At 40.3% G+C, this 14261-nt stretch overlaps 2 protein-coding genes across 3 annotated transcripts in view; both read right to left on the bottom strand.

The window, feature by feature from the left end:
* Positions 1-1219: 1219 nt before the first annotated feature.
* ccr9b (chemokine (C-C motif) receptor 9b) lies at positions 1220-4664 on the bottom strand. The gene is made up of 3 exons (XM_014008363.1): positions 4122-4664; positions 3943-4002; positions 1220-3227 (listed from the first exon to the last, which is right to left on the bottom strand). The coding sequence occupies exons 2-3, from the start codon at positions 3994-3996 to the stop codon at positions 2184-2186; spliced, it is 1098 nt and encodes a 365-aa protein (XP_013863817.1). The 5' UTR covers positions 3997-4002; positions 4122-4664; the 3' UTR covers positions 1220-2183.
* An 8159-nt stretch (positions 4665-12823) lies between these two features.
* lztfl1 (leucine zipper transcription factor-like 1) overlaps positions 12824-14261 on the bottom strand; it is an 8763-nt gene continuing 7325 nt past the window's right edge. For both annotated transcript variants that reach the window (XM_014008359.1, XM_014008362.1), the window contains exons 9-10: positions 13827-13930; positions 12824-13694 (exon numbers count right to left, since the gene is read on the bottom strand). In XM_014008359.1, coding sequence (XP_013863813.1) covers positions 13676-13694; positions 13827-13930 — 123 coding nt within the window. In that variant the 3' untranslated portion in view covers positions 12824-13675. The remainder of the gene's footprint in view (positions 13695-13826; positions 13931-14261) is intronic.

The raw sequence follows: 14261 nt of genomic DNA, 5'->3' as shown, positions 1-14261 counted from the left end.
CTTTATGTTTAGGGTCGTTGTCCTGCTGGAAGGTGAACCTCCGCCCCAGTCTCAAATCTTTTGCTGACTCCAACAGGTTTTCTTCCAAGATTGCCCTGTATTTGGCTCCATCCATCTTCCCATCAACTTTGACCAACTTCCCGGTCCCTGCTGAAGAGAAGCACCCCCAGAGCATGATGCTGCCACCACCATATTTGACAGTGGGGATGGTGTTTTCAGAGTGATGTGCAGTGTTCTTTCTCCACCACACATAGCGTTTTGCATTGTGGCCAAAAAGTTCAATTTTGGTCTCGTCTGACCAAAGCACCTTCTTCCACATGTTTGCTGTGTCCTCAACATGGCTTCTGGCAAACTGCAAACGGGACTTCTTATGGTTTTCTTTTAACAATGGCTTTCTCCTTGCCACTCTTCCATAAAGACCACATTTGTGTAGTGCACGACTAATTGTTGTCCTGTGGACAGTTTCCCCCACCTGAGCTGTGGCTCTCTGCATTTCATCCAGAGTCACCATGGGCCTCTTGGCTGCCTCTCTGATCAGTGATCTCCTTGTTCGGCCTGTAAGTTTAGGTGGACGGCCTTGTCTTGGCAGGTTTACTGTGGTGCCATACTCTTTCCATTTCCGGATGATGGRTTGAACAGTGCTCCGTGAGATGTTCAAAGCTTGGGAAATCTTTTTATAACCTAAGCCTGCTTTAAACTTCTCCAAAACCATATTCCTAACCTGTCTGGTGTGTTCTTTGGACTTCATGATGCTGTTTGCTCCCCAATATTCTCTTAACCAACATCTGAGGCCGTCACGGAGCAGCTGTATTTGTACTGAGATTAGATTACACACAGGTGGACCCTTTTGAGTCATTAGCAGTCATCAGGCAACTTCTGAATGCAATTGGTTGCACTCAGGGAAAAGGGGGCTGAATACTTTTGCACATCGCACTTTTCAGTTTTTTATTTGTAAAAAATGTTTTGATTCATGTAAAATTTTGCTTCCACTTCACAATTGTATACCACTTTGTGTTGGTCTTTCACATTAAATTCCAGTGAAATATATTTATGTTTGTGGTTGTAATGTGACAAAATATGGAAAAGTTCAAGGGGTATGAATACTTTTGCAAACCACTGTATGTGTTCGTCATTTTGGTTGAGTGTGTTTTCAGGCCTGGCAACACCTTGGAATCCTCCCAGCGACCCAACTCCAGAAAAAAATGGAGGACAATAGATGGATGGTAAAGAAGTTAACTTTATTTCTCCAAACTGAGGTTGTTCAAAAATCTATCTACAACAAGTAAGATGCTAACTGTTCATGCCCCTTTGCAGAGAACCTTCAGTATCTCCACTCTCGATTTAAGAGCTGCGCATTCAACTGTTGCGTGTGGCTCTTTTTGAAGTTGGCGAAACTGAAATCCTGTGCATCAACCTAAAGTTGCCCCTGAACATGGCGAGTTCGTTTTTTTTTTTTTTTTCACTTTGTCTGTCTGTCTGACTGTTGTTTGTCTGGGTTACAGTCGTTATGACACCAAATGTGAGAAACGTCTCTCGTGTCAGTTTGAATTGGCCTCTGCCAGCATTCACGGCGGAACTGCCGAGTCATAGTAAAACTTTACCAACTAGAGTGTCGGCACATAGTACGGCGCAGACAGACAAAAAACGGGGACTATCCAGTCAGATCGAAAACCTTGTGGACTGACGCAGCCACATTCAAGCATGTTCTCACCCACAGCGGGTACGTTATGCCAGTGAAAGCAGACTTTCTCAAATACAAACTGTTGAGCTCATCACGGTGCGTTCATTTACAAGTTGCACCTCAGTCGGTTTTCTTCCTTCCTTTTTGTGTTTTGCTGTTGAGGACAATGCAAAGGTGTAAGACCGCAAGCTCCTTTTTTATTAATGACTGTTTTACACATGAAAGTCAAAAATACAGGTATGTTCAAATACAGGAAGCACAAATGCAAAAAAAAAAATTAAAAATACTAAAAACACACATTTATAAAACAGTATTTACATCTTTATACAGTTTGTACAGTGATACCAGGGGAACAGATATGGCTGTGACTGTGATGTTAATGCAAATAAAGATCAGACAGATCTGTGTTTGCAGAGTTGTAAATGGTATTGTAGCATTTGAGGAAAGAATTGTAAAGCATGATCACCAGACTCCACTGGTTGTATTTATGGCGAATAATCATTTATATGGAGAGAGCAGGGGTTGTGTCAGTGTCTGACATGACTGAGGGACGTTTGGAAACTGACTGGACTTTGCTGAACCCTCCTTTGCTCAGACCACCAGCGCACATCTTAACCATCTTCAGGAGGTCCTGCCTGAACCGAACCCCGATAAAAACGTACAGGAAGGGGTTGAGGCAGGCGTGGGTGAAAGCCAAGCTCTTTGCAACTTGTCCGGCGATGTCGAAGCGCATCACAGTCTCGCAGTCGGTGATGGTGGTGTTAGCGGCCTGCGTGGCCTCCACGATCAGCAGGGCGTTGTGGGGCAGCTGGGAGAGGACGAACACAAACACCACGACGAAGATGACCCTCAGGGCCTTGTGCTTTTCAAAGTTTTTGGCCTGCAGAAGGGTGCGGATGATGACTGAGTAACAGAAGAACATGATCAACATAGGGAGGCAGAAGCCCATGGTGATCTGCAGGGACAGCACCAGGATCTTTGTCCGGTTGAATGCRTTGTCCCAGTAGACCAGAGTGCAGAAGGATTGCTGCGAGTTCTCCTCCACCTTGACCTGCGCGAAGATGAACTCRGGGAGGGCCAGTAACGTGGAGACAGACCAGACGCCGAGGCAAGCGAGCTTACTGTAGAACAGCGTCTTTTTCTTTAAGTTCTGCGCCTTCGTGACTTGCACAATAGCGATGTAACGGTCCACGCTGATGCAGGTGAGAAGGAGCATGCTGCTGAAGAAGTTGATCTTGTAGACGGCGGACACAATTTTGCAGAGACTGAGCCCGAAGCCCCAGCCCTTGGTGGCATCTGCAGCCCAGAAGGGCAGCGTGCACAGGAAGAGGAGGTCGGCCACAGCCAGGTTCAGCAGGTACACGTCGGTCATCGTTTTGAAGCGGTTGCGCACTGCGGTGTAGATCCAAACCACCAGCAGGTTTCCCACAGAGCCGAGGGTGAAGATGATCCAGAAGAGGGGTTGCTCGTACTCACCACGAAACTGCCTGACCCAGCTTTTGTCACACATGCCCGAGTCATCAGTCATCTCGTAGTCACCTGGATCCTGCAATCAAAGAAATCATCATTGGGTTATTAAAACAGTACAACAATTACGTGCACAAGCCTTTCCCACATAACTTTTTTTCTTTTTTTTTTTTTGTTTGTTCTTTCCTCCAGAACCGACTCATCGACTGCAGAACATTTTACAGCCGAACCCACTTCTGGTGGGAATGAATTCAAATGACACCAAACGCTGTCTGTGACGTACGAGCTAACCAGAGTTCAGGTGCAGCTGTTGTGTCTGTGCAGAAGAAACCACACAACTGCACAGTTTCCTGCTGCTATCCAAGCCCAGTGGGGGAGTGAATGATCCTGAGGGGCTCCAGAAAGGGGGCCCACTGCGCAACTTCAGTACCCCGCCAGCAGTAACGTTTTAAGATGTGGGGCAGAGATAAGCAGCGGGGCTCGGGTTTTTGAAAACAATGGAAAGTGTTTGTGACGCCGATGCGGCTTGTTACTGACTGCAGCATCTGTGTACCCTGCAAATGTCTGATGTCAAACGCATGTTTGAAAAAAAAAAGTGTATTTTCTGACTGAGTCTGAAGCGAAGAAAACAAAATTTATACACAAAAAGTTTATTCCCCTTATGTTAGCTCATCCCACCCTCTCTCTCTCTCTCTCTCTCTCTCTCTCTCTCTCTCTCTCTCTCTCTTTCTTGTTTCACATTGTTTTCTCCCTCATTATTAATGTCATCATAAACAACTTATTGTAATACTTACAGTTGATGTATAATACATGTCCTCATCAAACATATAGGTAGTTGTCTCATTCATTTTGGTCTAAAAAAACAAAAAAAAAACATCAAAATAAGACAACAAAGAAATGATAAACATAATCGAAAACTGAACATTGAGCTTCGCTTGCAGCTATTTTGAAAGAAATGCAAAATATACTTTACCTTTTTTTTGCAGGATCGTGTGAACAGGGATCTTCACAGTGCGTGTGTGACTCCTACGTCTGAGTGGAACAGCTGTCAACTGTACTYATCTTCACTGGCTTATATGGTTTCCCTTTAACCACGAAAGATCACGTGCTAACTTCATCACTTTGCCTTTGTCTCAGCCTGCTGAGAGCAACAGCCAGTGGACATTGGACATTGCTGACGTTGTTTCTCAAGTTTTAAGTGACAGCAAAGCGTGTACCAACTGGACCTCTTTTATCATTCTGAAAACCGTCTGACAAGGTCTGAGTATTAAGTGACTTTTAGACGTCACCTAATGATTCATGAGRGTGAAAGTAGAGCAGGTTCTATCAAGTCTTTGCTCGGGCTCTTTGCAGAGGCAGACCACTAACAGAYTGATTTGTGAAACTGCAAACATGTGAGTAAAGGTTTAAAATAGAACTGAAAGTGTTGTAAGCCCAATTTGGGTCTGATTTGGCACAAATATACAACCAACCCCTGGCAAAAAATATGGAATCACCAGTCTTGGATGATCACTCATTCAGACATTTCATGATGTGATTCCATACTTTTTGCCAGTGGTTTTACAGTCTAAAAGTTTTTTTTTTTTTTAGTTTTTAGTTTTGCTCAGAATTGGTGAGACACCAAAGAGTCCCGGAATGAGGTTTTGGTTAAAGAAAACTATAAAGCATTTTTCTTAAAAATAATAAACATTGTCCAAGGTTTAAATTTGTTAAATTTCACCTGCTGTTTAAAGCAGTGGTTCCCAAACTTTTTATCTTCTGACCCAAAAAATATTCATGGCAAAAACTTGTGACCCCAAATATTACTAGTCTGACTTTGTTAATAATCCTAAAAACAAAGTCTACACAAATATAAATACTTGTTTATACTTATTTTGTGTTTTTTGTAATAATTATAGGGAAAATATTACATCACCAATTATTTTTATTACCCTTTAAATTGATTTCTGAAGTGCAGTGGTTCCCAAACTTTTCAGCATTTGACCCACAAAATAACAGTAGACCTGTGCCCACAACTATTTTTGGATGATAAACATTTGTATCAGGTCAGCTAAACATGGGCATTGTAACAATATTTATTATTCTACATTTATACATTTTAGGCAACTAAGGCAAAAATGTAATTAATTCAGAAAATCTTTTCAGGACCCCACCTTGATGTTTCAGGACCCCACCTTGATGTTTCAGGACCCCACTTTGGGTCCCGACCCCAACTTTGGGAACCACTGGTTTAAAGGATCTATCTGATTTATTTCAGCCCGTTGTCACCAGCAGCTATTTTCCTGTGGCCAAGGGGGGAAAAACAGTAAATCATGTGGCAAACCCCGTAAACAGAAGTCTGTGTAAGTAAAGGGAAGTGGATGGTTACTTGGTAATATGAAGAAGAAAGGGAAATAATTACCACAAATACATCATTTTGCTGACGAAAACTAAATGAAAAGAAGGCAGAAAAAAAGTCCCTGTTTTGCCAATGTTGTGATTAAAAATACATCCTGATCAACAATAAAGCCATACAGAAACAGATGATTATTTACATAATGATGTTATTTGATTATTATTTTTTGAGAAACTCATGTGCAGGGCTGTTTGGGCTGTTGGACCTCTGTAAGGTTGAGTGGGTTTGTATTCTCACAGTTTCACTTCCTTGCCTCAGAAGTTTCTCAGCCTCRTTGTCGTGAGCACTCTCTAAAAGAAGATGAGTGCGTGGTGAATTACCTCTTCAGATTTCTACCAATTTCTGGTTGCGTTTCTCGGTTTTCATCACAGGGAAACGGCTGTGTCATGATCAGATCGGTGTTTACCTTCTGGGAAAAGACGTGATCAATGCAGAGTTTCACTCACAACCTGCTATCTACCAACTGCTAAAGTGCAGCGGTATGAGTGCATTGTTCTAATCTGTGGTAATACAGTAATTACAGACACATAAAAAGACAGAACAACATACTGGAGTTGGTATGAGTTTCATAATAAAATATAAGTCTATATAAAACAATTCAGTACCACGTCTAGCAGTCTTAACATATTGAAAAGTTCATTTGTAAACAGTTTGTAGTAAAGTATGACCATAATTTTATTTTCATGACTTAGCATCAGATAAACGATGTTTATCACTTTCTGAAAGTTGGATTCAAATTTACAGAGCGGTTYATGATATATTTTGCCAACACACACACAGACATATGGTCTAGCACAGCTATCTTTATGGGGACTTTGCATTGATTTCCATTCCCTTCTGTAGCCTAACCCTGACCCTTTACCCTAAACCTTATCCCTAACCCACCAATTGCATTTCCCCCTATGCGGACAGGACTTAGGTCCCCATAAGTACCAGTTGAGAAAGATCTGCATGAACAAAGTGATGCATGGGTCTCATTTCAAGATGAGACCAGTTTATGAAAAACAGCACAAAAAATAGCATTTTTTAAAAGAAAATAAAAAACCTAATTATTAACTTTTTGTTGTATTATAGGTGACTTAGATATCAAGGGTCTGAGAAATGCTAAACTACACATTTCACAATCTAGATTACAAAACGACGTGATAAGGAGAACGAGGCCTGTGTGGAAACAAAAGTTATCACAACAATCTCAGTAAAAACTCAGCTCACTGTGCAGTTTTTAAATACTGAGAGTATAGGGTTTATTCATGATCACACTATCAGCACATTAAAGATTCAGACCTAAATTTCTACAATGTTTCCAATGGTTTTTAGTGACATTTATATTCGTGGTACCTTCAAGACGAGCTATGGTTAGCCTGATTATATCTTGAAGCAGTAGTTCAGATCATTTGAAGAAATATTATGAACAATTATTATTTTACCTGCTGTAGAAAGCTCATTGAACAACCTCAATTTGGAGAAACAGAGTATTATTCTGACCAGACTGATGAACTAATGGTCAATCTGAGTTGGGTCAACTCTGAAGTGAGTTGCGACTGCTTTAAAACATCTCCCGTCTCAAAAAAAAATTAAAAGCAGTTCATGAAACTGCTGTTTTAAAATTTTTTAGGTTTTCCTCAAATAAACATTGCGTTTTAGTTTACCGGTACATGTGCAAACAAAAGCAGGTAGAGACAGAAGCTGTAGCACGTCTGGTGCAGCCTGCAGTACTTTCAGCAGGAATATCACAACATTTCTAATGTATAACAAGGTATTTTGGAAGTGATGAAGAGGTTTCTAATAGCTTTTGCACAAAATGCTGATGATTGGAGTTGTTTTAAAGATAAGTCTGGTTGGTTTTGCAGTGATTTTCTGTCATAAAATTATCTGTTGTTGGTATCTTATCAGTTGTGACAGAGTAAAAAGGTCTTCAGCAACGCTAGGATAAAAGCTAGCCCAACAAGGGTCTGTTGTTTTGGACTTATGAAACAGCTTTTTCTCAAAAACAATGGGGTGAAAGAATGCTGCATTAGCTAATATTAAACCTYCAATGCCCATGTTAGAAGGTCCAAATGTGTGTCTGCTGAACATAGACTGTTATATCACAGTGATGCTGAGGCTGCTGAATTGTTGGTCTGACTTCATGCACTGATCAGGCAGATGGATACATTCAGTTGCCTCAGCACCGTTAACACACGCATGGTTTATAATCAGCACAAATGTAAAAGTGTTGATGCAGCTTCTTTCATACCAGATATATCAGCAATAGCTGTTTTATAGGCTGAGAAAACAGCACAAAATTGGCCCTTGTTTAGCTAGTCATTAGCCTAGCCCAAGGATGGCAATCCTGGTCCTCATGGGCCGCAGCCCTGCATGTTATGCATTTCTCCCTGCTCCAACACACTTGATTCAGTCTCTTCCAAGTTCTGCAGCAGCCTGATAATCACCCATTCATTCAAATAAGGTGTGTTGGAGCAGAGMAAAAAGTAAAACATGCAGGGCTGCAGGCCTTGAGGACCAGGATTGCCCACCCCTGGCCTAGCCTAAACTAAAGGTCTCTGCATGGTCCATCTGAACTGAGAAGGAGGTCTCTGCAGTCACTAAGAAAATTGTGATTGGTCAGATTGCCTTGTGGGGGAAGGTAAAAGATCTGATGATAAATGGTAAATAGTAAAACCATTGTGAACATGGAAATATAATTTATTGACTTTATTTTTAGTTTAAAACAGAACAATGCCTCAAACAAAATAGTGTACATGTAAATATGTGACCCATCACATCGAAACGAGGATTAAGTCCAAAGGTTGTATATAGAGAAATAGGTAAATATAGTGTTTTGACTAAAATGTTAACAAAAAATGCATTTTGTCAAAATATAATGAATAAATGTCTTAATAATATATCATTTGAATGAACTGTCTGAAATTTAATCATAAAACAAAATTTTGAAGCACTTTTTTGAGCNCCTTTCCACATGGTGCATTCAGTGACATCCAGTAAATACCAGTACTCTCAGAAATGAACAATCTAACTAAAACATACACCCAAAATAAAGTGTGGGGTGTCKTTGTACAGTCAAATACACAAAAACAGTAACACAACTAATAATCTCATTTGAACAATGTCTGTATTTCTCACATTTAGACCAAATATTCATGTGTTATTGTAACCAACAAGACAAATTAAGTCATACATATGGATTTAATTATGATATCAGAATGAACCAGGTGTCAAAATGTAGTTTTTAAAGCCAAGAATCTGAAAATGTAATTAGGTCATTTTGACCAAATTTGACTTAATCCTTATTTTGAAATGATTGGTCACATATAGTTTATAGACTTCAAACTTGTTGCGGCCAGCACCTTTTTGTCTCGAGTTATGACCAATATATTCATATTCCATAAAAGTGATTTTTTTTCCCCAGGCAGGTTAGGGCTGTTCTGACCGAGCCGAATTGTTACACGTCCATCCACGTGTAAGGCATTCAAATGTGGTGTGACTAGCACTTTTCTGTCTCGAGTTATGACTAAAATTAATATTCATATTTAAAATTTGCGATCTGAATTGTTATAAAACCACCCCAGCTCTCTAGCAATAATCCATTCAAACTGTTATGGCCTTGTCAAAAATAGTCAATCTGACCAATCATGGTTTACCTGAACCGTGTGCACAACTAACCTCCCACCACCATTGTGACTGCACGTTTACTAATTGGCTGCCTATCGACCATGCAGGGCCCTTAAGACTTCTGCCCCTTTCTCCATACTCTCTTCTCTATGATTAATCACAGCCAATCTAGTATTACCTGCTGATAAATATCTGACAGAATGGCCAGACTATCTCTTTAAGACAGCAGCAATCCACTTTGGTCTTGGCCTCAATCATACTAGTCATTTGTTTGCCAGTCTGGTCAGAATTCAACACATTCAGGTTGTTCAARGAGCCATCTACAGCAGGTAAGATATTGTTGGTTCATACTTTCCACAGGACCCCACTTCAAATTATCTAAGAAACAACACTTCAACTTTCCATTTTGCAGAACATGWTGCATGATATCTGAACTGCAGAGCAGGGTATTCTGCCTGGTACTTTTTATTGTTCCCCTGAATTAGTTTTCATTGTTTAGAAAAGAAATCACCTTGGACACCACCTACTTTTTGTGAAACTCTGCTGAAACTCGCATCTTCTAACATCTGTTTTTACGTTCTGAAGACAAAGCAAACAACAGAAGCAGAATTCTGTCTTGTTAGTGAAACTGAGAAAACCCCTTTGATGCCAACGCAGTGAGCAGAAAGCTGCTCTGGATTGAGTACACTCACATGTATCAACTGTTGCCCCACATTATGGGAAAGTACTGTTACGGTCACAGCTTTCAGAAGAGCGAGAGATTTGTGTTTGGTACTGAGAGAAGGTTGTCACCACTTCCTGTATCTGCTGGCTGTGATTTATTTTATACACTGTGAGACAAACTGCTAAATTGCTGCATCCTATCTGAAATTCTCACCAGTTTACCCCCACCCCACCAACCCTTCAGCTGCACGTGTGTGTTCATTTTGATGCACAAAAACAAAACATTTTATCTGTCGTTATCTTTATTTCAGTACAGCGGTGGACACATACAGTAAGTGTCTGTTTTAGTTGATTTACTGTATCTAGTTCTTCAGCACCCTTTTTGTTCTCAAGTAAATCATGCATGCAACTCCTCCTCGATGCAAAACTATCACACGTTTAAGTCAGGACATTGTGGGTTTTAAAGTTTCACTGAAAACAACATGGGGGTTGACGGTTGACTGACTATTGACCACTTTGTGTCTTATCCTGTCTCAGTCTCACTACACGCGTCATCTCTGTGAGGATGTTTTCTCACAAAGTAGGTGCAGTGTTAAATTGCACAGTGCAGAGGGTTTTTGGGCTTGTTAAACTCTGTTAACTGTTCAAAGAGCGTCCTACCTCATCTAGTTTCCTGACTATTAAGAAGTACACAAACAGAGGAAGTTGTATCATTTGTTTTAGTCATCTGATCTCTGAATCAGCACACGATTACGCAGAAAGAATAAACAACGTGCTTAAAACCGGAAAACAAGAGTTTGACATTTGCACTAAATTATTTTTTGCAAGCGCCAAAGCACCAATTAAAGGCCTAGCCTTCCTTGAATAAGTGCTTATCACCTGACACTTTTCATGTCAGAATATAATGCTAAGATCATCTTATCTCGAGAAAGGCCAAGAAGTGAGTTCTAGTCATTTAGGTCAAAACTTGAACAACAAACTGCAACACTTCACATGATCAGTTAGCTCTTGCAGTATGTGATGTGTATCACTGCTATTACTGCACCTGATTTTAGCTGAACATATGTAAAAGTGACTGAAATAAAGCATTTTTTGTGTTTCCTAATGTCAGTTGGCTCAGGCAGCCATCTTAATTTGTGTTGACTCCAAATGTTAATCAGTTCTTGAGGAACTTTTGGTAATTACATTCTGAGAGTTTCATTCAAATCTGTCAAGCTGTACCTGCCTGTTTGCTAATAGACAAGTACAGTTTACTTTATTGGTTAAAATTTTAACAACAGATCGTAGTTTGCTGTCATCAATGTGTGAATGTCTGTAAGTGTAAAGTGCTTTGGGGTCTGGAGGGACTTGATAGAAGTTCAGTCCATTTGCCATTTATCTTATGTATTCAGTCAGTGCTCTAAGTATGTGTYGGGGACGATTCTCAGCTACTGTTGCACCAAATTTTAGCTCGTTTGTAAAATTGGCTGAGTTGTAGTCATTTTTAAGTTTGCTCCATCCATCCATTTTCTTCTTATCCGGAATCGGGTCGCGGGGGCAGCAGCCTAAGCAGAGAGACCCAGACTTCCCTCTCCCCAGCCACCTGGGCCAGCTCCTCTGGGGGAATCCCAAGGTGTTCCCAGGCCAGCTGAGAAACATAGTCCCTCCAGCGTGTCCTGGGTCTTCCTCTGGGTCTCCTCCCAGTGGGACGTGCCCGGACCACCTCAGCAGGGAGGTGTCCAGGAGGCATCCTAACCAGATGCCCGATCCACCTCAACTGGCTCCTCTCGACGTGGAGGAGCAGCGGCTCTACTCTGAGTCCCTCCTGGATGACTGAGCTTCTCACCCTATCCCTAAGGGAGAGCTCAGACACCCTGCGGAGGAAACCCATTTTGGCTGCTTGTATCTGCGATCTCATTCTTTTAGTCACTACTCAAAGCTCGTGACCATAGATGAGGGTAGAAACGTAGACCGACTGGTAGACAGAGAGCTTCACCTTCTGGCTCAGCTCTCGCTTCACCACGACAGACTGGTACATCACCCGCATCACTGCAGACACAGCACCAATCCACCTGTCTATCTCCTGCTCCATTCTTCCCTCATTTATGAACAAGACCCCGAGATACTTCAGCTCCTCCACTTGGGGCAGAACCTCCTCCCTTACCCGGAGAAGGCACTCTACCGGTTTCCGGCTCAAGACCATGGTCTCAGATCCTCATCCCGGCCGCTTCACACTCGGCTGTGAACCGCTCCAGTGAGAACTGGAGATCAGGATCTGATGAAGCCAGTAGGATCACATCATTGCAAAAAGCAGAGATGTGATCCTAAGGTCACCAAAAAGGATCCCCTCAACACCTTGGCTGCGCAAATTCTGTCCATAAAAGTTATGAACAGAATTAGTGACAAAAGGCAACCTTGACAGAGTCCAATTCACTGGAAACGAGCCCGACTYACTACCTGCAATGCGGACCAAACTCTAACATAAATTTTCTTACATGGCTTATTAGCTTTGGCTCCATCTTGACTTGTTAAATCCAAAAGGAAATCAGATGTAGATACCAACCTCATGATTAATTTCTGAATGTTTCATTATCACGTCATGTGATTCATGAGCTATTTACTAAAAAAACAAAAACAAAACAAAAAAATAATCTCACAGAGGCAAAAACATTGTCGCCTTTTCACCTTTGGCAACAGACAATAAAAATCTATTCAGCCTTTACAAAATCTATGTACAGTGGTTTCATGTTATAATCTGCAAGTCTAACAAATTTTAACAGTTTAAATAGTTTTGATGCATTCAATTAATTCATACTTTGTGTTTTATAGCAGTGTAGCAACCCCTAGTTGAATCCAATCAAGTATTTAAAATCCTACCATCACTATAGTTCAATCAGTTCTACTGTTTTAACATTATGCATTAGTCTAGTCCAAATGTCTAAAATATAAAAATAAGACTTTATGGTATCTAGACACATTAATTAGATGAAAATGTCCATCATTCATAACAAAAACATGAAAAAAAACCAAGTCACAACTTTTATTTGCCCATATTTTGCACAATCCAGACAAACACACATCTAATGTAACAGTAGATGTGTCACACTCTACAAGAGCCATTTCTTCATGAATTGAAAGTCATGTAAATACAGTGATACAAAAAATACACAAAGATTCCACACAAAAAATATTCTATGCCCTTCAAATCTAGACGCAGGAGCAAAAAGAAGAAAAATAAATTTGCTTTAAGCTCCGACTTCCACGCAGTATTATATTATATTGTATTATTGGAAATACTTAGGAGTGAAATGCAATAAAAACATTTAAATGGCAAAACAACCCGAAAACCTCAAGCATCGAGAAGCATCACTTTTCACTAAAATGATCACTAATGAACAAAAAAATTTGCTTGGAACTTGGTTTCGCTTGTTAAAACTGGATTTTAAGGTGCTGCTAAAATTAAGACGAGAAAATATCAGTAATTATTAACCAGACTATTCAGTATTTCCTATTTGATAAATATAAGAGCAAAGCTTGAGACAAAGAGTTTATTTCTGTCCATTTCAGCAAACGGACAAGGCCCCTTCAAGCAGGAAATTGCATAGAGCACTGAGAGGAGAGATAGCTACTAAAGGTGAGCTTAAGCTTCCGACAGGAGAAAAAATAAAGTGTATTCAGTTTTRTGCAGCAAACCGACTGGTTTCTGCTTTTACCTATAGCCAATAAGTACAGAAACTGTTAGATAAAGTAAAAAGAATTCTTTCTAGAAAGATTTTTTTTACTGTCTTTCTTGTCTTAAAACACTGGAACTGATGGTTTCTTGTCGACACCACAGTCGTACATTTTGGTCCTGTTTTCCTGGTTGATGTGTGTGGAGCTCATTCGTCGGGCTCATATCTGAAAAAACAAATAAAACAATGTTTTCTCTGATTATATATTCGTCAAAGACCTCAGTAATTGAGATTTTTCAAACTGCATTCTCTTTCCGTAACAAAAGTTTGCTTTTTTTAATGACTTATAAATACTCACTTTTGCAATCGTTTCCTAATTTCTTTGATCTGCTCGTTCTTCTTGGTTAGAATCTCCTTCATGTTGCGGTACGCTGCCGTTTGTTGAAACTTTTTGTCCAGCTCCTGCACACAGAACATAATCTCTCCAAGCTGAAGGGAAACACTACAATAATACTGTACCTGTGGAGTACTGTAGAACTTTGACATTGATTTTTTTTGTTAGCTTCATGTTGGTTAAAAAAATCTAAAATTGTGTAATAAGCTTGGTTAGTTTGAACAGAGTCAGAAAAACCTCCAAACACACCATCGTAGAAAGGTCCATGTTGGAGAGCACACACTATGCTTGTTTAATGTTCTGGAGGTGTACAGACTTTAACTATCACAGAACATAATATTTTTCTGTCTGTGTTACTATGAGGCGTTAGATGATTGGTCAAATAAATCAACATTATTA

This window comes from Austrofundulus limnaeus, unplaced genomic scaffold, assembly GCF_001266775.1.
Source record: "Austrofundulus limnaeus strain Quisiro unplaced genomic scaffold, Austrofundulus_limnaeus-1.0 Scaffold49, whole genome shotgun sequence".
Classification (NCBI taxonomy): Eukaryota; Metazoa; Chordata; class Actinopteri; order Cyprinodontiformes; family Rivulidae; genus Austrofundulus; species Austrofundulus limnaeus.
The sequence above is the reverse complement of the archived record's forward strand: the minus strand, read 5'-3'. Positions and strand labels throughout refer to the sequence as shown.